At 44.6% G+C, this 22390-nt stretch overlaps 1 protein-coding gene across 3 annotated transcripts in view; it reads right to left on the bottom strand.

The window, feature by feature from the left end:
* Positions 1 to 22390, bottom strand: part of KANK1 (KN motif and ankyrin repeat domains 1) — a 130171-nt gene that overhangs the window by 12041 nt on the left and 95740 nt on the right. For all 3 annotated transcript variants that reach the window (XM_055699139.1, XM_055699138.1, XM_005432938.4), the window contains 5 exons: positions 14999 to 17653; positions 4852 to 5070; positions 3903 to 4011; positions 2498 to 2707; positions 436 to 523 (listed from right to left, as the gene is read on the bottom strand). In XM_055699139.1, the coding sequence (XP_055555114.1) occupies positions 436 to 523; positions 2498 to 2707; positions 3903 to 4011; positions 4852 to 5070; positions 14999 to 17653 (3281 nt within the window). The remainder of the gene's footprint in view (positions 1 to 435; positions 524 to 2497; positions 2708 to 3902; positions 4012 to 4851; positions 5071 to 14998; positions 17654 to 22390) is intronic.

Raw genomic sequence — 22390 nt, 5'->3', positions numbered from 1 at the left:
AGCAAGACAGAAACAGTACCACCATGCTCAGAAGGAGGCAACTGCAGTTTCAGAACAGACTGTCTGTTAGAAACAGGCTCCTGACTCCACACAGTCTCTTAATGCAAGGCCTGAGAGCTGCTTATAGCAGTGCTAAAGCAACACTTACAAAAATAACATGGGAATGCATGTATGTGTTTAAACTGTGCTTTCATGTTACTATTTTTATGTGTATGCCTTGGGACGACAACACCCCAGCACACAAAGCACAAGTACATTCTCACAAGTACAAGTACAAAAGTCCCCTGATAGAAAAACAACTTTTTGACTCTTCCAGGAAAGATTAAATCCTCTTCTGCCTAGCCACTGCGGTGCTGGTCCTGCAAAACCAGAAGTTATCCCTCCCTGAAGTTTTTCTGTTGCAGCTCAGAGAGAATTTTGCCATGCATTGCTTACCACATCTTTGTTGGTCAATGCCTTGGGATCATCAATGTTGTTTCTCAGCAGGTGACAGGCAGAAAGCATCTTTTCGCTTAATTCATACCTGAGGGAGACAGCAGAACACATGGCATGTTTCAATGTTTCTGATGTTTCAGCATAAAAACATCTACTTTTCTGAAAGTCATGTAGGAATGAATGTTTCCAGCAAGCCATCAGCTGCTGCAATGCAGAAACCACTCTGGCATCTCTTCTCTGGGGGGACTCCCTTCACCGCAAGCAGAGATGTATGTGGGAGGAGGAGTGGGAACGGAGAGCAGGTGACGCATCACTTCTGTGCTTTAGATTTGGCAACCCTTCTAGTGGAAATCCTCACCTACTGCTGTACAACTGCGGAACATGTACGACAAAGCATGTATTATATACTCTGTGCTTCAATGACTGAGGAAATGCCAATAGCTGTGATGGAAACTGCACAGGGAAAGGGCACAGGCAGTGGTTCCCAGACAGCTCCCACTTACTGGAACCAACTTTTCTCATCCCATCCACTCTGGAAATTTACTCTCCTTCTCCAGTTCCCCTTCATGTTTTCACTTCTGCCTCCTTTCCATCACAAATTTCAAAACTCAAGGAAGAGCTGAAAATAAGGCCCATGCCTGTGCCACATGGCATGCTAGGCTACAACCTGCCACAGAAGATAATGGCAATTTTCCAAGAAAAATTCTCCCAAAAAGCAGAGAGGCCAACATACTTCTGTGGAAGGCAGGCACTTTAGCCCTCCAGGGTTACAAGCCAGCTGCTGGTGCTTCCAGAACAATGAAATGCTCTACCATTGCATGGGTCATATTTAGTCCCATGGGGCCATGCACCCTGCTTCTTCCCCTTCAAGGGCATCGCCAGGGCAGCCAGCTTACAAAGACCATGCTACTCAAGTACACGTGGCTATCCAAGCTGTCCTGCTGCCCCTCTTTACAATCCCCCCTGGCTAGGATAAATATAAATTGGAGAGCTCTGTTGAGCTCCACTGAGAAACTGCCCACCTTTTTATGCCACTTGTAAAATAACAGGCCATCCTACAGGACTGTAAAAACAAAGCTCAGGGCACTTCAAAACTCACAGCCCTAAGGCCTACAAATAGCTCTTAAAATAATTAATTTCTGCAGCTCTTTTATTTAGCAGTTGATAATTACAGGTAAGTCTGATGTTAAGCTGTGTGTCCAGTGAAACATTAATTTTGTCTTAGCTCTTTTACTGTTATTATTCCACTTAGATAATTTGCCAAGTTAGCGCATTTGTAAACATCTGGCAAACCCAGGATCTACAAAATATCCCTTTACTGCCTACGTATATGATTCGTTTTGTTCATTCACTAATCAAGAATCAGAAAATCTCACCACACTACTGCTTTCCATGTGCCAAAAAAAATAAAATAAAGCCTTGCCTGTCAAATACTAACTTACACAACTCATTACCAGCAGTTTGAAAAGTAACTTACACATGAAATGCTGAACAAATGCATGATGGCAGCCTTGGAGTATACTGTAGTACACAATCTCATATGATGTTTATGATGTTAGGGTTGGGTGACCTTGTTGCTGCTGTACCCCACCATCTTACCAAGCAGTACCAGCCACAACTGAGACGCCTTGCAAGGTGCAAATGCAAGATGTGCTCTGAGCAGGCTGATGACCTGGTGTGCATGGTTCAAGACTCATTTGCTTGTTCACTTACTGTTTTAAAGACCAGGTTGTTAACAGGGCATTGCCCTCTCCCATACGAGTGCCATTTATGACCTGGGAGAGCCTCTGCCAGGTGGAAGCCACCTGGGTCTCTCTATAAACGAACCGTACCCCAGCCAATGGAAAGGACAACCTCCAACACCTTCTCCCCACTCACACATGATTGTTTTGCCACAAAACCACCTCTGGTTACCCACTTGAGTAGGAGGGGAGTGGGCAGCAGTTGAGCAGTGATGGGGCTGGCACTTTCTCCACCAGCACAGGCACAGCCATGGCTCGCCCCATGCAATGAGGCAGAGCTAACCCCCTCAGAGGCACTCAGGAGAGGGTGAGCAGCCTACCTCTCTCTGATTTCCACCTCCTCGGCCTCGCACTCTGGAAGGGGACTGTCCTTCTCCGCCCCCATGGCACAGACCTCTGGAGCACGGGATGTGGGCTGCCCCTCCTCTGTGTGCCGACTGCAGGGGTACTCATGGCCCTCGCACTCCTCCTCTGAATCTGAGGAGGAGCTCTCCTCAGAGCTGGAGTCATCGCTGGAAGTCGTCTCATACCTGGGGGGAGAACAGGTAGGGGCAGAGGCACTTGCTCAGTGCCATTCAGCAGCAGTCAGCACCTGTCTGCACTAGGGCAGCTTGAAAAATGTCTTGCAAAGGCTGTTTTGCACTCAAGACCTTTTCTACTCACTAAACTCAGGGTCACTGCCAACTGACACTGCGATTATTATGTGCACAGTGTGTAATGAAAAAACAACCTTTTTTAAACAGAAGTCTTAATACTTTGTTAGACCTTGTCTTAGCCCTAGGATGAAATTACTTTGTTCAGAGTAAATTGTGTTGTTATATTACTAGGCAGATATAAGCAGGGAAGCTAACAAACCTATCTAAAGACAACAGCTGCAATTTTAACACTTCTTCCTGACACAATCCAAAACATTTTGATATTTTGGGTGAAATGTAAGTGATTTGGAAATTATAATGGTGATTCTAATTAATTGTCTTACCTCACTAACTGCAGCTGCTGAAGAATTAATATACTAAGCCTATTTTCTAATGTACAACAGTGACTGATAAGTGGTAATTCTCAAGTAAATATCCTCTACTGTAAGTAATAATACTTTTAGCCTATATGTATGAATTGAAGTAACTGCAATATTTAGGCTACATACTATATCAGACACTTGTACTAATTTAAAACTAATCTTAGGAAAGGGCTAGAAAAGCTCCATAAAAACAATTTGGTGAAACCATTTTAAAGTTCTTTGCAATATTCTGTGTGGGAAGTAGTATTTTAAAAGATAGTTTTCCCTACTGTTTTCTGTATTTGTGTAACAAAGTTTCTCTTTATCTAGAGCAAAGTCAGAAAAGTTAATTCTTAGGCAATGCCATCCCTTGCTGATTTGTTCAATAGCACAATGCTGTGTGCCAAAGAGATATTAAAGTTTTCCTTACTAAAATATTGCCTGAGAAATGTCCCCATCGCTCTTTGAGTGTGAATTAAGTTTCATTTTCCTGTGTTGAATTTGGCAGCAATCTAATCTACAGGTATTTGAAACTGATGCCACATATGACTTGCAAGCACCATTAAGATGAGCTCAGATGTTTTGTGCTTCCCTCTGACCCTTAAACACAGCAGATGCACCTCAGCATGAAGGACAGGACAAAGCCACGCATACACTCCTGAGTTCCTCCTTTCCTTCCCACTGTGAAAGTGCTACAATGACAGATTTGCTGCAGACAGGTATCTTACCCCCCATTAATGCCGACAAACTGCAGGTTCTTCTTGGTGTTGCTCAAATCCTTTTTCCCATCCCTTTTCTTCATAATAGATTTGAGTGTGCTTTCATTATTAGTACATACTGTTGAAAAGGGAGACAAGGCACAGGAGTCAGTACAAGCCTGTAGTTGGCTTTGACAGCAGCAGCTTTAGACAATTTTTCAAAACAAAGAAAAAGCTTTCCATTTAATTTACCAACTGAAGCTGGGCTTTCAAATCTTTTTTATACATATAGTCATGGTGTGAGATACACATTAGAAATACAGACAAGTATTTCTGAAAACAACTCTGGAAACAGAAAACTAGTGTAGCCTAGCTTTCCCATCTTCCAACATGCTGATAATCTTTATGAAGCTTGAGAAAACTTCAAAAAAAGACATGTTTGGGGTTTTTTTCTTTGCTATTTGTGAAAGACTTCTAACATTGAAACGGATTACTCTGTTAAAAAAACCTTAATTCTTGGTGTCAGATGACAGCGGCTCATTGCCTGAACTAACTCATCAGTACAGACAGCACATTTAACGATAACCTATTCAACAGAGCAGGAAGGTTCAATCAAGGCTGGTTCTTTTAGATTTTAGTATTCGCTGGAACAACTTTTAAAATGATCTCTAAGCATAAGACAGCTAAAACATTCATACAAATTTAAGTTTTTTCAAAAAACCCAAACCCATTATTAACCCTTTCTCTCTCAGTAAATTTTTCTTATGAAGACACTAAATGTCATTTCACTGATGCACTACAACCTGCCACTTAGAAACTAACCACTGTCTGCAGACACAGGCTCTCACACTGTGACTTTCACCATAGCTGCATCTTTCCCTGCTTTTGTAATTCTGAGAACACTGAAAACCTCCTTTAACTGTATTTCATCTTCAAACTCCATCAGCGCGACGAAAGGTGAATGTAAGCCAGTCATTACCATAGAGGCCAGAGGCAAGCTGGTCATCTGTCAGGTTAATTGGAGCGAGAGTTTTGTCCTGAGAAGAAAAGGGCTTCCTTCCCCGAACAGCTTCCACCAGGGGAGTTTTCCTCTCCTCCTGAGCGGGCACAATGTCCTGCTCCAATTTCAGCGTTCGCAAATTTGAAGTTAAGTGTGTGTTTGCAAGCTGCCCGTGAGGAATGTACTCCAAAGTAGTACCTGCCAGAAAAGACAGTAAGCATCACGAAGGAGTCAAGACCAACACATTTCTGTCAACACTGTGATCAACAGGGTGGGGGGAAAAAAAAAGGGCAACATTTGTGCTTTTCGATAGTCTTTCCTGAGGATCCAGTAAGAAAAGGGTGCGATCGTTTTCAGAAAATGCAAAAAAAAAAAAAAAGCTGTTTGCAAGCTGCCCGTGAGGAATGTACTCCAAAGTAGTACCTGCCAGAAAAGACAGTAAGCATCACGAAGGAGTCAAGACCAACACATTTCTGTCAACACTGTGATCAACAGGGTGGGGGGAAAAAAAAAGGGCAACATTTGTGCTTTTCAATAGTCTTTCCTGAGGATCCAATAAGAAAAGGGTGCGATCGTTTTCAGAAAATGCAAAAAAAAAAAAAAAGCTGTTTTTCTTTCCATGAAAACATACAATACAAGGAAAACTATGAAGTTACTAGCTTTAAAAAGGATTAAAGGAATGGTCCTTCCTTTTCCTTCTTTTTCGGTCTGTGCAGTGACCTCAGCTCCTGCCACCCTAGCCCAGGGCAGACTCTGAGCTGCTCCTTGCTGACATGCCTGAAGAATGCATTTATGAGCTCTGCGGTTCTTTCTGCAAGATAAGTGCCCATTTTATCTTAATTTTTTTAAGAAATGGTATTTTCCATGAAAGCAGAAACTTTTCAGGAAACTTTCCTTTTTGCTAGCATTCCACTGATTCTGGAAGTTAAATACTTTACCTACTTACTGAGACAACTACAATAAACTACCACCACTGTGGTTTTTTTTTTTTTTTTTTTTTTTTTTTTTGACAGGATTGTAGAGCTATTAGTTATATTTAAATCAAATTCCAAATGTTTGGGTTATAGGGTTTTTTTCCTGACTTGCTGGCATCCACTCATTTTTTCCCTTTGTGTGTTTAAAAGGCAGTACTAATTACTCACAGACTTTAACAGATTGTCCTGGAGTTCCTCCAGCTGTGCTATTACAACAAAACTGCACAAATGTTTTTGTTTGTGGAACACACTTTTTTTTACACACACATACTTCCTTAAGTGATCTGGCTAGCACTGCAAGGAAAAAAAAAGATGATACTTAACTTAAGCACTATCACTTCTTTCTTTCAAAGCTTGCTTCAATCAGTCATGCCTCCACAGTTTTTTTTCCTTTGTATTTATCAAGAATTAAGCCACAGCTTCCTCATTCAAATAGTTGAGTGGCACTGCACAGGATGCTAACATCTTGTAGTAAGGTAAATTCCAAATATTCACTTTTAGAAATAGCTGACATCTTTTACAACTCTTGCTACACTGCCTTCCCACCTTCCTGCTTCACCTCAGTACTTTTTTCTATCTCTGTAACAGGACATAATGAGGCTGATTTTTCCAAACACTGTCACTTCCCAGAAGCTTCCTCCTTTTTGCTCGTGTTCCCACCCAAGTCTCCAAGATCCCAACTAAGCCTCACCCCACATGCATTTTCAAGGCACTTTCACCAGCAATGTGACCTGTTACCCACTTCCACTATTGCTCATAGCTTCTCCAAGTTACAGGGGAAGCTGCCTGCTGGGAAAGGCACATGACAGGGTATCAACAGACATGTCAGTACAGCAGACATAAAGTTTCTGCCCTCTCAGGGAAGCAAGGGGTGAAGGTAGCAGCCACCCCAGTGCCCCTTGTGCAGGAGCAACCCCTCTAGAGACAGGCCTATGCACTTGGGACGAAAACAGGCACCTGTGGAAATCAAGAGGAAAGTCCTCCCTTCGCTCCCCCACCTCTCCTCACTTTGCAGCAGTGACTGACTTTGGCTGGGTCTCTTCCTGACACCGAGCACCATCCCGCATCCGCCAGCAGAGAGCTGAGCCAAAACCAATGATTTTTAAAGACCCTTAGCTGAAAAAGAAGGAAACTGCCTCTCCCTCCACATGCTTGGAGCTGTGACAGCTAGAATTAAAGAGTACCAAACAGAGTAACCACTTCCAGCTGCAGCTGGTGGTGGCCACCTCAGATGGCTTTACCAGGTCACCCCTTCTGCTCCACTCTCACCACTAAGGACACCAGGAGGGAGCAGAGGAAACCTGCTTTGGAGCAGCAGAGAGATGCAAAGCCTCTGAAGCTTCCTGGGTTTCCTGTCAGCTGAAGTCTCTCCATCCTCTGCCAGGTGTCACAGTCCTTCTCTGAAGGCAGCTGCAACAGCTGCACTGTGTCCTGGGGACACGGGTGGGCTTGCATGTGCCGGAGCTGAGGGCAGCTGGCAGGGCAGAGCAGGGGTCCTGCCTAGTGTGAACCAGTGGCACCTTGGCACACCTTGCCACTCCCCCTCAGCAATGCCCCCCAAAGCCAGAGTCTGAACCTTCTCAGGTGTGTCCCTTCTGCCCTGGGACACAGCTGGGGAGGGAGCTGCAGGGTAGGAACGCCAGAAAGGAGGGCAGTAGCAGACTTTTCTCCCCTGCCTTACAGACTGTGTCCTAGCTAAACCTTCCACTGATGCAGTAAGATCTCAGTAGGGTCCCTTTTCTGGTTCCTCCCTCAGTGGCTGAGATGCACCACACTGAGTTCAGGATCTAAGGCACGTTGTCCATGCCTTCAAACAAAGAAGAAAAAGTATCCTGCTCAGTCTCCAGCATCTGACGAAAGAGGATGACATCAAGGCTTGAGGACAAGCACTCCAGAAATAAGAGTGCATTAGACAAACTGGCTAGTACACTCATTCTCCCAGCACAGCTGTCAGGTGTCTACAGTTACGGTTCAAGGTTCAAAGAAAGACAGCTTTGGGCCCAACACAGCATTAATGCTGTAATCAGTTAATTAGCATCTAACATCAGCTCTCAGGCCTACCCCTTTACAACACAGCCAACATAAAGATGCTAGGAGAGGAGCAACCTAGTGCAAATCATTTGGAAAAACGGACGAAGAAAGCAGCTGTGTTACCCAGCACTATGGTCAATGATTTAACAGATTCATCAGCTGCTGCCCAAACCAAAAAGCTGAATGAGCCAAGTTCTCTCCTCCTCCAGCAAGGCTGCAGGGTTGCTGTCAGGGCTCAAAGTGCCTCACACTTCTCAAGTGTGGAAATGAAACCCTGGCTGAAGATCGCCAGCAGTCTACAGAGACCTTAAAATAGACTCTTCACCTCACCTCACACAGATCTCAAGTATGCCTGCACAGCATCCTGCTCAGTGACACCAGGTCACGGTGCACAACACTGACAGTAAATCAGCCAACAGGCTCAACACTTTGCCAGCCACTGCCTCCACACAGAGCCACTCCAGCAGACTCACCCTGCTGATTTTTGTTAGTTTACTGTTGCAGACAAATAATGCAAACTTAACTTTCCAAGTATGGATATAGCACAGCTAACCACAGCATGGAGCTGCCAGGAATTTCTACATGTGTTTTGCAATATAGTTGGGGATCTTAGAAAAGTTCACAAGCAATTTAGAAGCAGAAGTATGATAGGAAAAAACCAAAAAACCTTAAAGAGACTTCAACTTCAACCCTTATGCAAAAAGCTACTCTCCTCAATTTCAGAGGGAAACAAGTGACTGAACCATCTTCAGTGGTTGAGCTCCAGTGGTTTGAGGGAATGAGAGCACCTATTTTTAATTTTTTAGAAGGAACCTCCTCTCCTAAACCACTTGTGCTTTTTTTGAAAATCTCACCAGTTTAAACCAGGGTGTCAGCAAAACTATACATCAGCAGTAGATTACCCATGTCATTTCTGGCATCTACAAAATTTGTTTATTGTTATTAAGATGCTATTGCCCTTCCTAACTGCAGACCTTCCCTCCCATTTATGAAAGCATGAATAGTCATGTAGTAAGTTGATTCTGGGAACTTACTGGGTGAATTTTAAACAGTATTTTTTTGCCTGAATTTGGTTGAACATATGGTAACAGAAGTCTGCCCTTTACCTGCTTTTGAAAAATTCCATTTAGTCTGATGAAAGCAAACCTAAGTATTACTACAGAACTGACCTAGCCTGACAATACTTTTATACCACTGGAAATCAAGAGAGGTGCAAATGAGGCCAGGGGAATTAAAATACTATCAGGATGAGAACCTAGCTCTCTGGCTGGAACATCACAGACTTTAGCTAAAAAAAGGGCATGGTCTCGCTGCCTGTGTGGTAGCTGCACACAAATTTTATTTTTAACCTGTTGATCAGTGCAAGCATTTATTTGCCCAATATGTTTATAACAGCCAATGATACAACTTACACACTGTCTATTAAAGACAGCACGTTGTCTGGAGCACATACAGCAAGAAAATACTTCTCTTGCATACTGCATGATTTCTTCATGTTAGCAATAAGCTCCCTGTGAAACTACTGTAACTGAGGAGCAAAATGACCATCCAGTGGTCTTACCAAGTTCCTTTATCCTTAAAAAGCTATTTCTTCATAGAAATATTTTTAAATCCATTTTCAATTTGGCCTATGCATTAGAACTATTGAAGAAAAGAACCCATTCTACTAAGGTAAATAAAAAGACAGCGATGAGCAAACATGTCATGTTTAAACATCTACAACAAATTACATTAACCTATCCACCTGATAAATGTGTTACCTTCAGAAGACTAAGCATAGTTTCATTTTTAAAAGTACTTTTGAGCCATTACAGGCCAAAAGTCACTGAATTTAAAATTTCAAAACAAAAAGTTGCCACACATGAAATTTTTATATCATGAACTAACAGAAGCCAGATTGACTTGGGACCCAGGCATAGGTAAATGTTGCAACTACCATTTGGCTCCAGGGAAAACGCTCCTTCTAACAGGATGGTTCCTTTAATCGGATTGCAAGAGTAATCTCAACTTCATTTTCACTCTCGCTTGCTTTAACCATCTTTGTGTTGACAAGCTGCTTCCGTCCCCAAAGTAGCTTGTGAAGCCAGTTTGTTGAAACTCTAAGTCAAAACCAATTCCTTTAATTGAAAAACACTGAACACAAAAGATTACACATCTGTGAAGCAGTCTAATCATCTTATTTATGAAAAGCTCTCTCTTCCAAGACAACTACACATGAAGCTTGGTGAAAGCCATCCTTAGTTTCCCTGACGAGTGGTGGATCAAAGCATCTCATGATACTAGGCACAGCAGGAAGGTTATCTCAGCTTTTCTTTCTTTCTCATTTATGAGGAGTTGATCCTCTCTGATGCTTTATTGTTGCTGAAATATGACAACACTTCCTTGGAAAAATGGGAATCTCCTACCATTGAATATTCATAGGTGTGCCTGTGACCATGGGAGCTGAACTCTGAGCAAAACTCCATGCCTGAACATCATGACTATGTGCCACAGTGCAGGGAGGGAACTGGAGTTTTACCAAAGCCACTCTAACCAACAGGCTAGCAGGCTGCAGTTTGCCACTCTCTAAGCAGCAATAGATTTTGAAATAAAAAGTTATTCATACCATGGCAAATTACGTTCTTTATGAAGCAGAAATGAGGAGGCAGAGCAGCTTTCAGGTTCAAACACTCCAGGTAGTGCTGCCACTGAATGAAAACAGCCAGTACTATAATGATAATAATGGTAATAGTAGGACAATTACTGATCAGGTCTCTGCTTCTCTTCTGATATAACCAGATGGGTATTTAAAATAAAAAAAAGCCCTGTTAAACACCTCAGCTTCTAGTACAGACGTTACCATTTTAGAATGACATGCATTTGAGCTTTATATGTTGTCACAACTAGCAGGTCAATAGATACTACCTGCTATACAAAAACCACAGAGGAGGCACTGTATTCTTTGAGATGCCAGCCAGCCAGACATGAATAAACAGTACTTATCTGGCACACAGACAGGGCCATCTGCACGACTGTTCTGCATCATGCACTACTTCCCAGGGATCATGAAAAATGCTTCACATATGCCAGCCACTGTCTCCCCAGCAGAGATGGATGGATCCTGTTTGTTACACAAACAAGCACATCTGTACAGAAGCTTAACCTGGTGATTAAGGCATGCACCTGTGGCAGAGCTGAAGCTGAGGGCTTCATTCACTTGCCTAGACATAGACAACCAGTGTGAGCCCACAGCTTTGCAAGGTCCACCGACATGCCTTCACTCTTGAACAACACCAGCTCCTGAGCCTCAGGCAAGCCTCAAGTCTTCAACTGCGCTAACATGGCCCATGCTGCCAGGAGCGGGGCTATCGACCTGTCAGGCTAGAGTCTTTGAGAGAAAAGGCTACAAACTTTGTCAAACAAAAGAGCTGTAAAAACAGCCTTTCTCCAACTCCCTGTTGGCTTTGCATTATGAACAACACAGAGACAACCATGGCCACAATACCTCATTAGTCCTACACACCAGCTTTGGACAACCAGGGGCTTCTTGGACCACCACCATTCCTTCTTTTTTTTCCATCATCACTCAGCCTGCCTCCCTAGCTCTGGGTCAAAGTTAAGAGTCAAAAACCTGGAAAGATCTTTCCACCAGATGGCACATCACATTTTCCTAACCTCCAAGACTTTCTGACATGACTTGCTTCCTGCTTCCTTTCACTCCTTCAAGTCTTCAAGAACTTGCCTCCCTCCTCATGATTATTAGTGTAATGCTTCCACTGAGGTGCTCAGTCAGGCTTGCTCTAAAAAGTCACCGTAAAACTGCTACTTCAAAGATCACTGAGGCAAAATAACCATGCATTTACAGGTCGAATATGCTCAGGTAATTTTTCAGGGCAATGGTAGAACAGTTATTTTTAAATACTGCCCTTGCAATCTCCTTGCCTGTGAAAGACATCCATCTACAAGACTTGTGAAAAGTCCATGTAATTATAACCTCTACAAGTGACATTAGGCCTCTGGCTGGTATCTTGCAAAATGCACATACGCACTCAGATGTAACTTTCTGAAACTTCTCAAAACGTCTGCTACAATAAATGGAGAATCTGAATATGTTTGCCTCTCTTGGTCCTCCAGTATGCTGCATGGTCTAAGAATAAGGATCAGTTACCATCTAGGTTTCTCACCCACATCCATACGATCCAGCTGGACATGGACAGGGTGCCAACACTGGCTAACATGACCTTGCAGAGAGGAAACGAGTTTGTCTGGCTAGCAGGTTCGATTTCCCTGATGTCAATAGGGCTTCTGAAAGACAGCACATATATAAATAGGAGTTGCTTAGTTACGGAAGTGAAGGCGTTTATTTTGCAACAAGCAATACACTAATTGCTAACAGACCCGGTTCAGAGATCACCTCAGAGGTTTGCTTGGCTTGCACCTAAGGATGCCAGCTGCAGTCAGCCCACGTCCTGCTCAGCAGGCTCTAGCTCACATGCCTGCATCTCTATCACCTGCCACAAGCTCTGTCAGGGGCTGTGAGCCTGCAGATGCCCCTGCAGCACATCCCAGTCTACCCAGCACTAGCAGGGAGAAAAATCTGAGAAGTGGAGAATTTTGCTGATGTGCTACCTCAGTCAGCAGAAGCAGTATGGACTAGTAACCCTTTAACATGGCAGACTGGTACCCAAATCACATGCCTCAAAGCCAGATCAGGTATTTTTGCCATAAAAGCACCTTGCCTCTTCTAAGAGGCAATTCCTAAGGATGCTCTTTGAATAAAATACTAAAGATGACACTACTGCTGCTAATCTGAAACCAGACACTTCTGCCTCTATTTTCAGCTTGTTTTTCCAAGAAACCGAGGCTTGCGAGAGGTCATGTTTCATTCAATAACTTAAACACAATTGCTTATTTTAACCAAACCAGACTAGAGACTCGGTGCTCTAAAGGATTTTTGTATTTATACAAGCTTTAGAGAAATCAGGCTTAGATGCCAGACCCGGAGAAAGGGGTGCTGATTCGCACACAAGACACCTGAAAAGATAAATCCAAGTGACATAAAAGTGAGGAAAGGCTAAGAGCTCCCAAGCTACCATGAGATACTGATACATGGAAAAAAAAGAGGCTTTATTAGTTCCAGTGCTTACAGAATTATTTAAGTTACTGCTTCATTCAGCAAAAATCCTTCTACAGAAAAATGTAACACATGATCTGTAAAACCACAGGAACAGGCAGCAGGGCCAGCAGATAAATGCAGTAAAGACAGTATTTCCAAAATTAATAGAAAAGGGAAACATTTCAGGCTTATGAGCTCCTTCGCACTTTCTCCATGGCTCTAAACTGTTATAGCTCAGAGCTTGATTTATGCATGCAGTCCTGGTATTTAGTTCTCACCAGGGACTAAAAATAAAGAAATTTTACACTTAGCATCCACAGCTAAAGATAATGGCATTACAAGTTAAAATAAAATTATTCCAGAGTAATTTTATCAAGAATGTGAAATCTGAATCTGATTATGAACATCTTTAGTAAAATATGATGTACTGCTTCACCTGCGTCTAAATGCTTTCAAATCTCTAGACTAAACATTTGATACTGTGCATTAAAAGCAGGGAAAGTAATTGAGGATTTACAGCTAGTGAAAATTCTGGTTCACTGTTTTTAAGGACACTTCTGGTGTCTGCTAGACACTCTTATTATTATAGTATCATTACTTGTAAGAAGTCCTAAACACAAAGTGCGTACTAGAAAGATAGTAATACTGCATATATAGTATCACATTGCATGTGTGCAGGCAGGATATCATACATTTTTCTTTACCGCTACATAAATGTTGCTTATTGCTTTACTATGCGAAGATAAACTTTTTACTTCAGCTCATTTAATGGATGGTTCCATTTGGCACATGGATATGAAAAAGAATCAGATTTACCAAGCTGCCTTCTAACAGAAATAGGTAAATTTTAAGTCAGTAAATAAGCTGCAAGACCTTTATACAGCAGCGCATTAGCCAACAATATTACGCTGACATTAAATTGTATTTACTCAAGATTTTTTTATCCAATTTAGTACCCACATTACAGATGAATTTGCACAAGTTTTTGCCATCTCCTTAACCTCTTGTTTCAGTCCCTGTATACCAGGACCAAGAAGACGGTATCTGTCAGTCACTGCTAGGCATTATATACTGGTTTCAAGTAAGCCAGTGTTTATAAATTTAATAGTAAAGTGGCTGGATTCACCAATTAGGTGTTAGACAAAAAGGCTAAATTTTAAACTAGACTATCAGACAGCCAAAAATAATAACAAAAAAAAAAGTAAGCAACTTCACCCCAGGGAATAAAGGAATACCTCAAATTAATTGTATAGATTTAAAAATTAATAAATAAAATGCAAGGAGTATTTAAATCTCAATTCTTGCCTTTCCTGAGTGTCACCAAAACCTCCAGAAGTAATTACAGCTTATGCCATTCAAACATGAGGCCATAATTAGGGATTAGGACAAACAGTTACTGGCACAGAGAAGATGCAAGATGTGGTTTCTGTGAAGTGCTCTGAGTTGCCTTTTATAAAGCAATCAGCTCTGCTGGAATGGTGAAAGCACCCCACAGCTCTCTGGCTGTGAGGCACAAGGAACAGAGGCAATGGAAGTAACACTACAAAATCCAGGGAAATGTCTGTGGAAACAAGTCAGTTTGCTGCAGATGTTGAATGGGACCCAACTCTTGTCAAATGTGACTCCATGGTTTTTACAAATTGCATGACAAGTTTTGAGGAAGGACCGAACTGCAAACCCACAGGCACTAACCTCAGCTACTCTTTAAAAGTTACAAAATGGAGTCAACAGTGGTCAAACCCTGCACACTTTGAGATACGTCTCTTGCATTGTCAGAGCCATCATCGTCATCTGACCCTTCAGAGTCTGCTGGACTGGGAAAGATAAAACCACCTGTACTTTTTCAGTTACCACTGGTGAGCTGGAAAGGTCACCCAACAGGCATGTCCAGCAACAACGTCACGCTCTGCATTTCACTGGGGAGGCTTACACACTTGCTTCCAACACTAAGTGAGAGCCTAGCACGTGATTAACCTGCGGCTCTGGCAAGGAGTGGACCAAACGTGCACCCAGGTGCTGGGCTTACCTGACACAGTGCTTCTCTCCAGGCACTGCTTCTGAAGGTCCAGGCTCTGCAGCTCCTCTGTGCTGGCGTATTTCATGACAGAGTTGATAGAGGTGAGGGTGCTGATGAGTTGCGAATTGAGGGATCCAATCTGGGACTGGGGCTCCCCAAAGGCTTCCGCCAATTCACTGTAGTTTTCAGCAAGCAGCATTTGCTGTTCCTGCAGCAGCTTTTGCACACGCTCGATGTAGTGATCCAAGCCTGTCCTCAGCTCAGGTGGAGGCAGAGGGCTTTCCAACAGACCACTCACCGGCTCGCACACAGACTCTCCACCAACACCAATGCTCCTGGTGCCAGACGGCACAACTGGCAATGCAGGGGGTCCGCAGGCAATGCTCCTCATTTTAAGCCCAACCAGGTAATTCTCATGAACATTTATCTGCCCAACACCACAGTCTCTGGTTTTTATTGCAGAGGGCTTTTCAAAGCCAGGGTGGCTAGAGAACAAGGTGCCTACTCCAACCGAACGCGTTTTAGCAGATGCATGTATGTCCTTGACCCGGCCATCTCCTACTGCCACGCTCCGTGTCTCCATGCTCTCTGTGTTGGTCTGTTTATGGCAGCTGCTCAGAGTGGTGTTCGTCCCGCAGTCTGCCATGGAGGCCACCTCCGTGCTGGTGCACTGGCTCACCATCTCCAAAGAGGTGCTGGTTTGCTGGCTAGCCATAGAAGGCACAGCCATCACCATTGCTTCTGCCCTGGGTACAGCCTCTGTAGCTGTTTCACGGGACACATGCTTCTTGGGGGAGCAAACCACCACATCCACAGAGCAATCCCCACAGCCCACAGACCTCATCACTCCAACTGACCGCACCATCCAGCGGGGGCTCAGCATGCCTGCTGGCTCCTCTGTGTTGATGCCTGTCTCACAGACGCTTGACTCTGTGCTAACAGCCTTATCATGCTGCTGAACCGACCTCCCTGTGCCCTGGTCTCGCACCTCTGCCCTCTCTCTCACCAGCCAGCGGCTCATGAGCAGCTCGGGGCCTGCAGCCACACTCCGTACAGCAGGTCTGCAGGAGGTGCCAACACTGCTCGCCTGCAGGTGGTTCCCCACTGACGAATTCGTGACATCCACATGGTCTCCCACCATTTGGTCTCTCATTTGTACAATGGCCTCCACCATCCTGCTGATGACACGGGGCTGAGCCATCACAGCTTTATCCACTTTTTTCCTAGACCCAGCTGCCTGCAGCTCCTGTTTTAATTTGGTCATTTCCCTGTCATGGGTCGTTTCCTTTAACTGAACCTCTAGTCTGTAAATCTTCTCCTTAAGAGCTTCGATGGTCTGCTGCTGAAGCTCTATCTCTTTCTCAACCTCTGTAGACAAGCCAAGCATGGCCTCTGTCACGCCAACACCAGACTCTCTCATTTCTTTCTCTGTCCCCACAGCTACTTCTTTGTGTTGCCTTGCAGATCTGTGGTATATAACCACATCATTCATGTTCTCATCAGCACCTACAGCAACAGACCGAGCTTCTTTTGTCAGGCTTTCTCGGTTCACTGGGAAGTTTGCTGGACTTTCATAATTGCTATCCTGGATTTTTTTCTCCAAGGCTTGCATCTCAGCAGTCAGCTGCCTAAACTCCTCTATCCTCTGAGAGCTCTGCTCCACACTCTCCACCTCCTCTTCACAATCTATATACAGTTCTCCACCTCTTCTCACCTGAGACATGTGTTCCCACTGCTCTGCATTCCCTGCACTGTAGGATCGCTTCCTGAAACCATACGTGTCGTTTTGAGTGGCTTTTCTCTGTTTTTTGAGTTCAGCCATCATGTGCCTCTTCTCTTCCTGCAACACTGAAATTTTGACCTGCAGTACAGGAATAGTCTTGACTTGCTCCTCAAGCTCCTTGAGACGCTTAAGGGCAATTGCCATTTGCTCCCTGATGTGCTGCAGATGCACTGGGCTCACGTTGGTGACTGGCGTAGATATTCCCGAGCTCATGGGGCTGTGACGAATAGAACTGCCTAATGAGGAGCTAAAGCATGCGCCGTAGTCACCATTCCCCTGATACCCATTCTGCAGCTGCTGAGACATGTGGCCGTACCCACTGGATCCCACAAAAGAAGGAAGGGAGCTTGTAGAGCCCATGCCTCCAAAGCTGGAAAGCCGGGGCCTGCGGACATCTCCAGGTGTGACATGCATCATCCTCTCCTGCTCGAGTCGTCTCCGCGTTTCCATGAGGGTTTTTGTGACAAGCAGGTTGTGCCGAGCAGGTTGGGGGGAGGGAGGAGGAAGCTGCTTACTCTCAGGAACGGTTAAGTAGGAAGGAGATGCTTCAAAGGAAACTGAGGGTCTCACAGCAACCGACGAGGTTACTTGACTCCTTGCTGCCGAACAAGACTGCTTGTTCTCATCACTGTTTGACGACGAGAGAGACTCCGTGGAGGTCCAGCCGCTGCACTGACCACCAGAACTCTTGGTAGCCACTGAGGCTGGTATGGCTTTCCTCTTCTTTCGGATGTTTAGTTTCTTAATGGTATTCCCCTTTTGTATATCATCCACGTACTTCAGAAAATCTAAGTCTAGCTGGTAGCCGTAAGGTGTTTCCACAAAATAGGGGTCTTTTCGTTCTTTTTCATCTTCTCCATTTATAACAACTTCCTCTTGTTCTGGAAAAGAAGAAACAAAACAGCATTGGAAAAACTATGTCTCAGTAAACACAAGTGCAGAAAGACGGGTGCTCACAGCACGCTGGAGGCAGAAACTGCTGCTGCAGCTCAGAGAGCAGACCAGTTTTCCGCTGACTGACCCTCAACACTAAATCCCGATTAACTTTTTAGAAGTTAATCAGTAAGTTTTCAAACGCTGAGAAGTGCATATCCACATATATGTGTACACATGCATACACACCGATAACGTCTGTTAACAGGGCACAGAAGTGGCACAGCTAGTAGCTCAAAGCTGCCCTTCCTTGATTCCCTCCTGTCTTCCTGTGTCACACCAAGCTTTCACATGCTGTGCCATCACATGAAGACCACAGGATCACAATGTACCGCACGAATCATCTGGAGAACAACTTCTCTAGACAGTGCATTCCAGCCAGTGACGGGAACTCTGACGCTGCTCCTTATGCAACCAGTGCCATTAGACTTTACACAGATCTGCAGCTGTTCTACGGCTTTGGGAACTGCCGCCCGAAAAGCAGCATTATCAGTTTGCTCTCACTTCAGCTCACACTACTGCCAGCAGTGCCTCTGCCTCTTCCATTTCAAACTGCATGAAGCCTCCCCCACCAAGCTGGGCAGTGGGACGCCCTTGCTGCGGGACCCCCTCGCAGCGGGATCCCGAATCCCACTGCTGAGGCAGCCTGCTGCCTTGCACGCGAGGAAAACCCGTCTGTCCTCCAGACACAGGACTCACCTGTCCCCAAAGCAATCGAAATAAAACTTCACCAGATCTGCTGTGCTTCCTTGGGCTGAGTATTCATACGCGGTGCTGCTGTACAACCTGCTCCTCCCGTCCCGCCTCGGGGGGGTGGGGGGTGGGGGGGCGGGGGTGGAGGAAAGGGAAAACCAACTGTTGCGCGTTAGGAGCTGGAGCAATAATAAAAGCCAGCTTTCCGGTTACCTGAATTAGCCACATGCCTCTGCCCCCACACTGCACATTTTCCATCCACGTATGGCTGCTCCAGCTTCACGTGTCACACGCCGAAGCCCTGCCTCCCTCCCGCCTTTCTCCTGCTTCCACGCATAAGGGAGAGCCGCCGCGCGGACCTGCGGAGCGCCCCGCACAGCGCGCAGCGGGCGGCCGCCGCGGCTGGGAGCGAGATTCAGCTCTCCGCTTCCAAAAGGAGCCGTTTGGAAGCGGCGTCCTCTTAAAGGACTATAAAACCCTCAGGAGCGGCGGCGGTGGGTGGGGGAGAGAAACTCTACTTACTGCAAGTACAGGAAGTGACTTAATGTTGTAATGAAAAGGTTTCGGGGGAAAAAAAAACAACAACACCTCCTGTTTTTCGAGTTTCCTTGGCATGCTTAAGAAGAGCTTTGTCTACAGACAGTGTAACTGCTTTCATGGCGATCCTTTACCCTTTGGATACCACAGGCCACCCGGAGCAACAGGCGGAAGGAGGATGCTGCTCAGGGAAAGCCTGTCTTCCCCGGCAGAAAAAGAACAGGATGGCGACAGAGCCGCAGGCAGGCACCTCTGAGAGCCGCAGAAGTGGGGCCGACCTGAGATCACTGGTATCTCGGTCCTGCAGTGTGGACAGACTGTTTGGCAGACACAAACAACTGCCCCAGACCACATGTTTCTGTTGAAAGACCAGAAAGTCTCAGTACGCTGTGGTATTTACTTACAGATGCAGCCAAAATAGCCATCCGAATACCAGAGTGGAAGCAAAAATACATGCATACATACATACATACTTTAAGCACACAAGCACACACTGCTCCTTCCAGCAGGACTGCCTCCATGTCAGGCAGGGATAAATTCTCCAGGACTCCCACTTACGGAGAGAATGAGACAGAGCATACTCTCCAAATTACTCCTCTTCCTCTCCAAATTCAGTGCTCTGATTCCAGATTTCTCATCCTGGCTCAGTTCCCTGCAGACAGACAACTCTGTTGCACACCCCGCAGCTCCTCGCCCTAGGTTGGTCAGCCTTCTTTCCCACTTGAACCCTAGATTTGTCCCAGCTCCCACACTGGCTCTCATCCCTTGCAGGCTTCTGGTCTCTTTCTGCCTTCTTCCCATGCTTGGGATTTCCGACCCATTTTCTCTACTTACATCCATTTGCTTGCTCCACCAATTCTAACCCAAAATCTGGTTATTCTCTCGCCCCTCACCCTGGGCTTCATTCTAGTCACTTCACCCAAGCCATGCAAATTCAAGCTCCATCAATTTTACCTGCTCACCCATTTTCCCCAGTTCTTTTCCTCTGCTTGTCTTGGTCCTTGTCTTCCTACCCAGCAATATCTCCGATTCTCCCATCACTACACCAGTGAAGTCAGGCAGCTCCTCTAAGCTGTCCTTGGGCACAATGCTTAAGCCTTGGATGGGGCAGGGTGGAACAGACTCTCTGGAAGTCCCAGGACTTAAAGAATTAATGCATGTTTGGAAAAATATTCATAAAACCTCTAATATGCATGCAAATCTCATGTTAAGTCATGAGAGCTGAACTGGAATCTCGGATATATTCTTTCCTTCTTCGTGGAATAGTATCAAGATTGCTCAACAGAAAACTAATCAAAAATAAATACTAATAAAAAAATATTCACACTGACACTGACTAAACCTCTCCACAACACCTGCAGGTAGCTCAGTGTCTTCACAGTGAAATCCCTTTGGTCCTCAGCTTAGGCTGGCAGCACTACCAGGACACAGTTCATTAACAGCTGTTCCACAAGCATGAGACTGCGTACAGAGCTGACTGCCTGTCACTTCTCCTCCAAATGACACCGTGAGCACTCCACCAACACAATCCCAGTATTATGAGTTGATCTGTGGAGACGTTTATTGATATGTTAAGACAAACGAGGATCAGGCATACAATCTACCAAAACCACAATACTGAGGCAGTGTGTGGGAGCTGCGCCAACCCTTTGTGCATTTTGCTGTCTAGAGAAAGGACCAAAATGGGCGTGGCTGTTAAGCGTGGAACAAAGCAAAATGTATGGCTGTTTCCAAGCAATAAAAATGGGTTTGTTGCTTCCGAAAGGAAAAAAAAAAAAGGAAGTTAATATAAGACCTGATAAGACTGCAGCCCTTCTTCCCTTTAGCCCTTGGGTCCTGGATGAACTGTGGTTGCCCTTACTCCCTAGCTTTGGTTGGTGAGCACCAAGTGCTACACAAGCAGGCACCCCTGATTAACCTCGAAGGAAGCTGTGTCTATTTGCCCTTCAGCCAGAAAGGCAAGACGTCATGCCCAGATACCTCAAGTCAGCAAAAGAGTCCTACCTCATTCACCCCAACGCATGGCAGCACGGCAGCAAATGCCAGGCAGTACAAACACTCCTGTTAGGCATCTTGTCTCATCCTTGGTCAGCTGATCATGGGCATTACTAAAATTAGAACTATTCACCAGTCTCTATAGTAGCTGAGGCAAACATCAATCATGTCATTGTGTTACACTAAAACAGTGTGTGCAGATGCACAAACACATACACTTTTGTCTGTGAAAATGCTGCAGACACGCCTGTTTTCTTCTGAAATGTCATTACATGCAATGAGACACAAACACATCATGCTTTTTGGCCAGTACCTGCGAGGTAAAACACCCTGTGAAAAACAGAGGCCTCAGTGTGGTACTGTCGTTATTAATGAGTTTCTCCAGAAGTATGCAAAGACTTCATTTCCCTCTCCCTGCTGCAGGATAACCATGGGCAGGACACAAGCAGCATTTAAGAAATTCACTCTTCAGTTCTCACCTCCTGCACTGCTGGGACTGGCTCTGTCCAAACTTTCCAGTCTTGCCAACTTCTATTAAATTATATCCTATCTAATGCACTACACAAGAACATCAGTGTATTAAAATACTGAGTCAGCCCTACCTGAGTCCACACTAATCCTGTCTGCTCCCAGACCAGGAGAACTGGAAAAAACCAGAACATTTAGCTGATGTGCTTCAAGACTTCTGAGGGAGAGAAAAGCAATGAAAAACTGGGCAGGCATAGAGTTTTGGTTCTACAAGCTAGGAAAACTTTATTGTAGAGCCACCTTGGAGGGCCCAGGAAGATCAAAGAGAAGGAGCTGAAGATGTATTTTTGAAGCTAAAAGTCAAAGGTGCCTTGAAAAATATAGACATCACATCTAAAGCCTTCTCTCCCCATCTGGTTATGATATCTGCTCTAAGGCATTTTTATCTTGGATCTGACTGCTATTAAAGAAGTCTTTTCCACTGAAATAATGTTATGAATAACAGAGTCTCCTTCCAGAGTTATGGCACAAAACAATTCATAAAGAATGCTGCAGAGGAAAAATACAGATTTAACAGCTGGCATAAATGGGGTCAAATCAGTATTTTTACATGCTCAACTTCAGTTTGAAAGGTTATCTGGGGCAGGAAAAGGGGATAAAAAAACATTCTGACTTTTTGAGTCTCTACTGCAACAGAGAAAAAATTGGTGCTTTTCCCCTTTACTCCCTCCCCCAGTACTACTTTTATTCTTCTCTCTTTCTGTTCTTCAGCACATATGAATGAGTATCAGTCTTGCCTTCTGAAAAAAAAAAAAAACCAAACCAAACCCAAAACACATGAGGCTGAACATTTGTTCAAAAAGAAAAAGCAGAATGGAATAATAAACATTTTTTCTTTCATTCTTCTCTTCACGTGTCAGCATTTGAATGTAAGTTAAAAAAACAACAACAAAACCACTTGGAAAACAGACCTTAGCGTTGCAGCACACTCA

This window comes from Falco cherrug, chromosome Z (assembly GCF_023634085.1).
Source record: "Falco cherrug isolate bFalChe1 chromosome Z, bFalChe1.pri, whole genome shotgun sequence".
NCBI lineage: Eukaryota > Metazoa > Chordata > Aves > Falconiformes > Falconidae > Falco > Falco cherrug.
The sequence above is the reverse complement of the archived record's forward strand: the minus strand, read 5'-3'. Positions and strand labels throughout refer to the sequence as shown.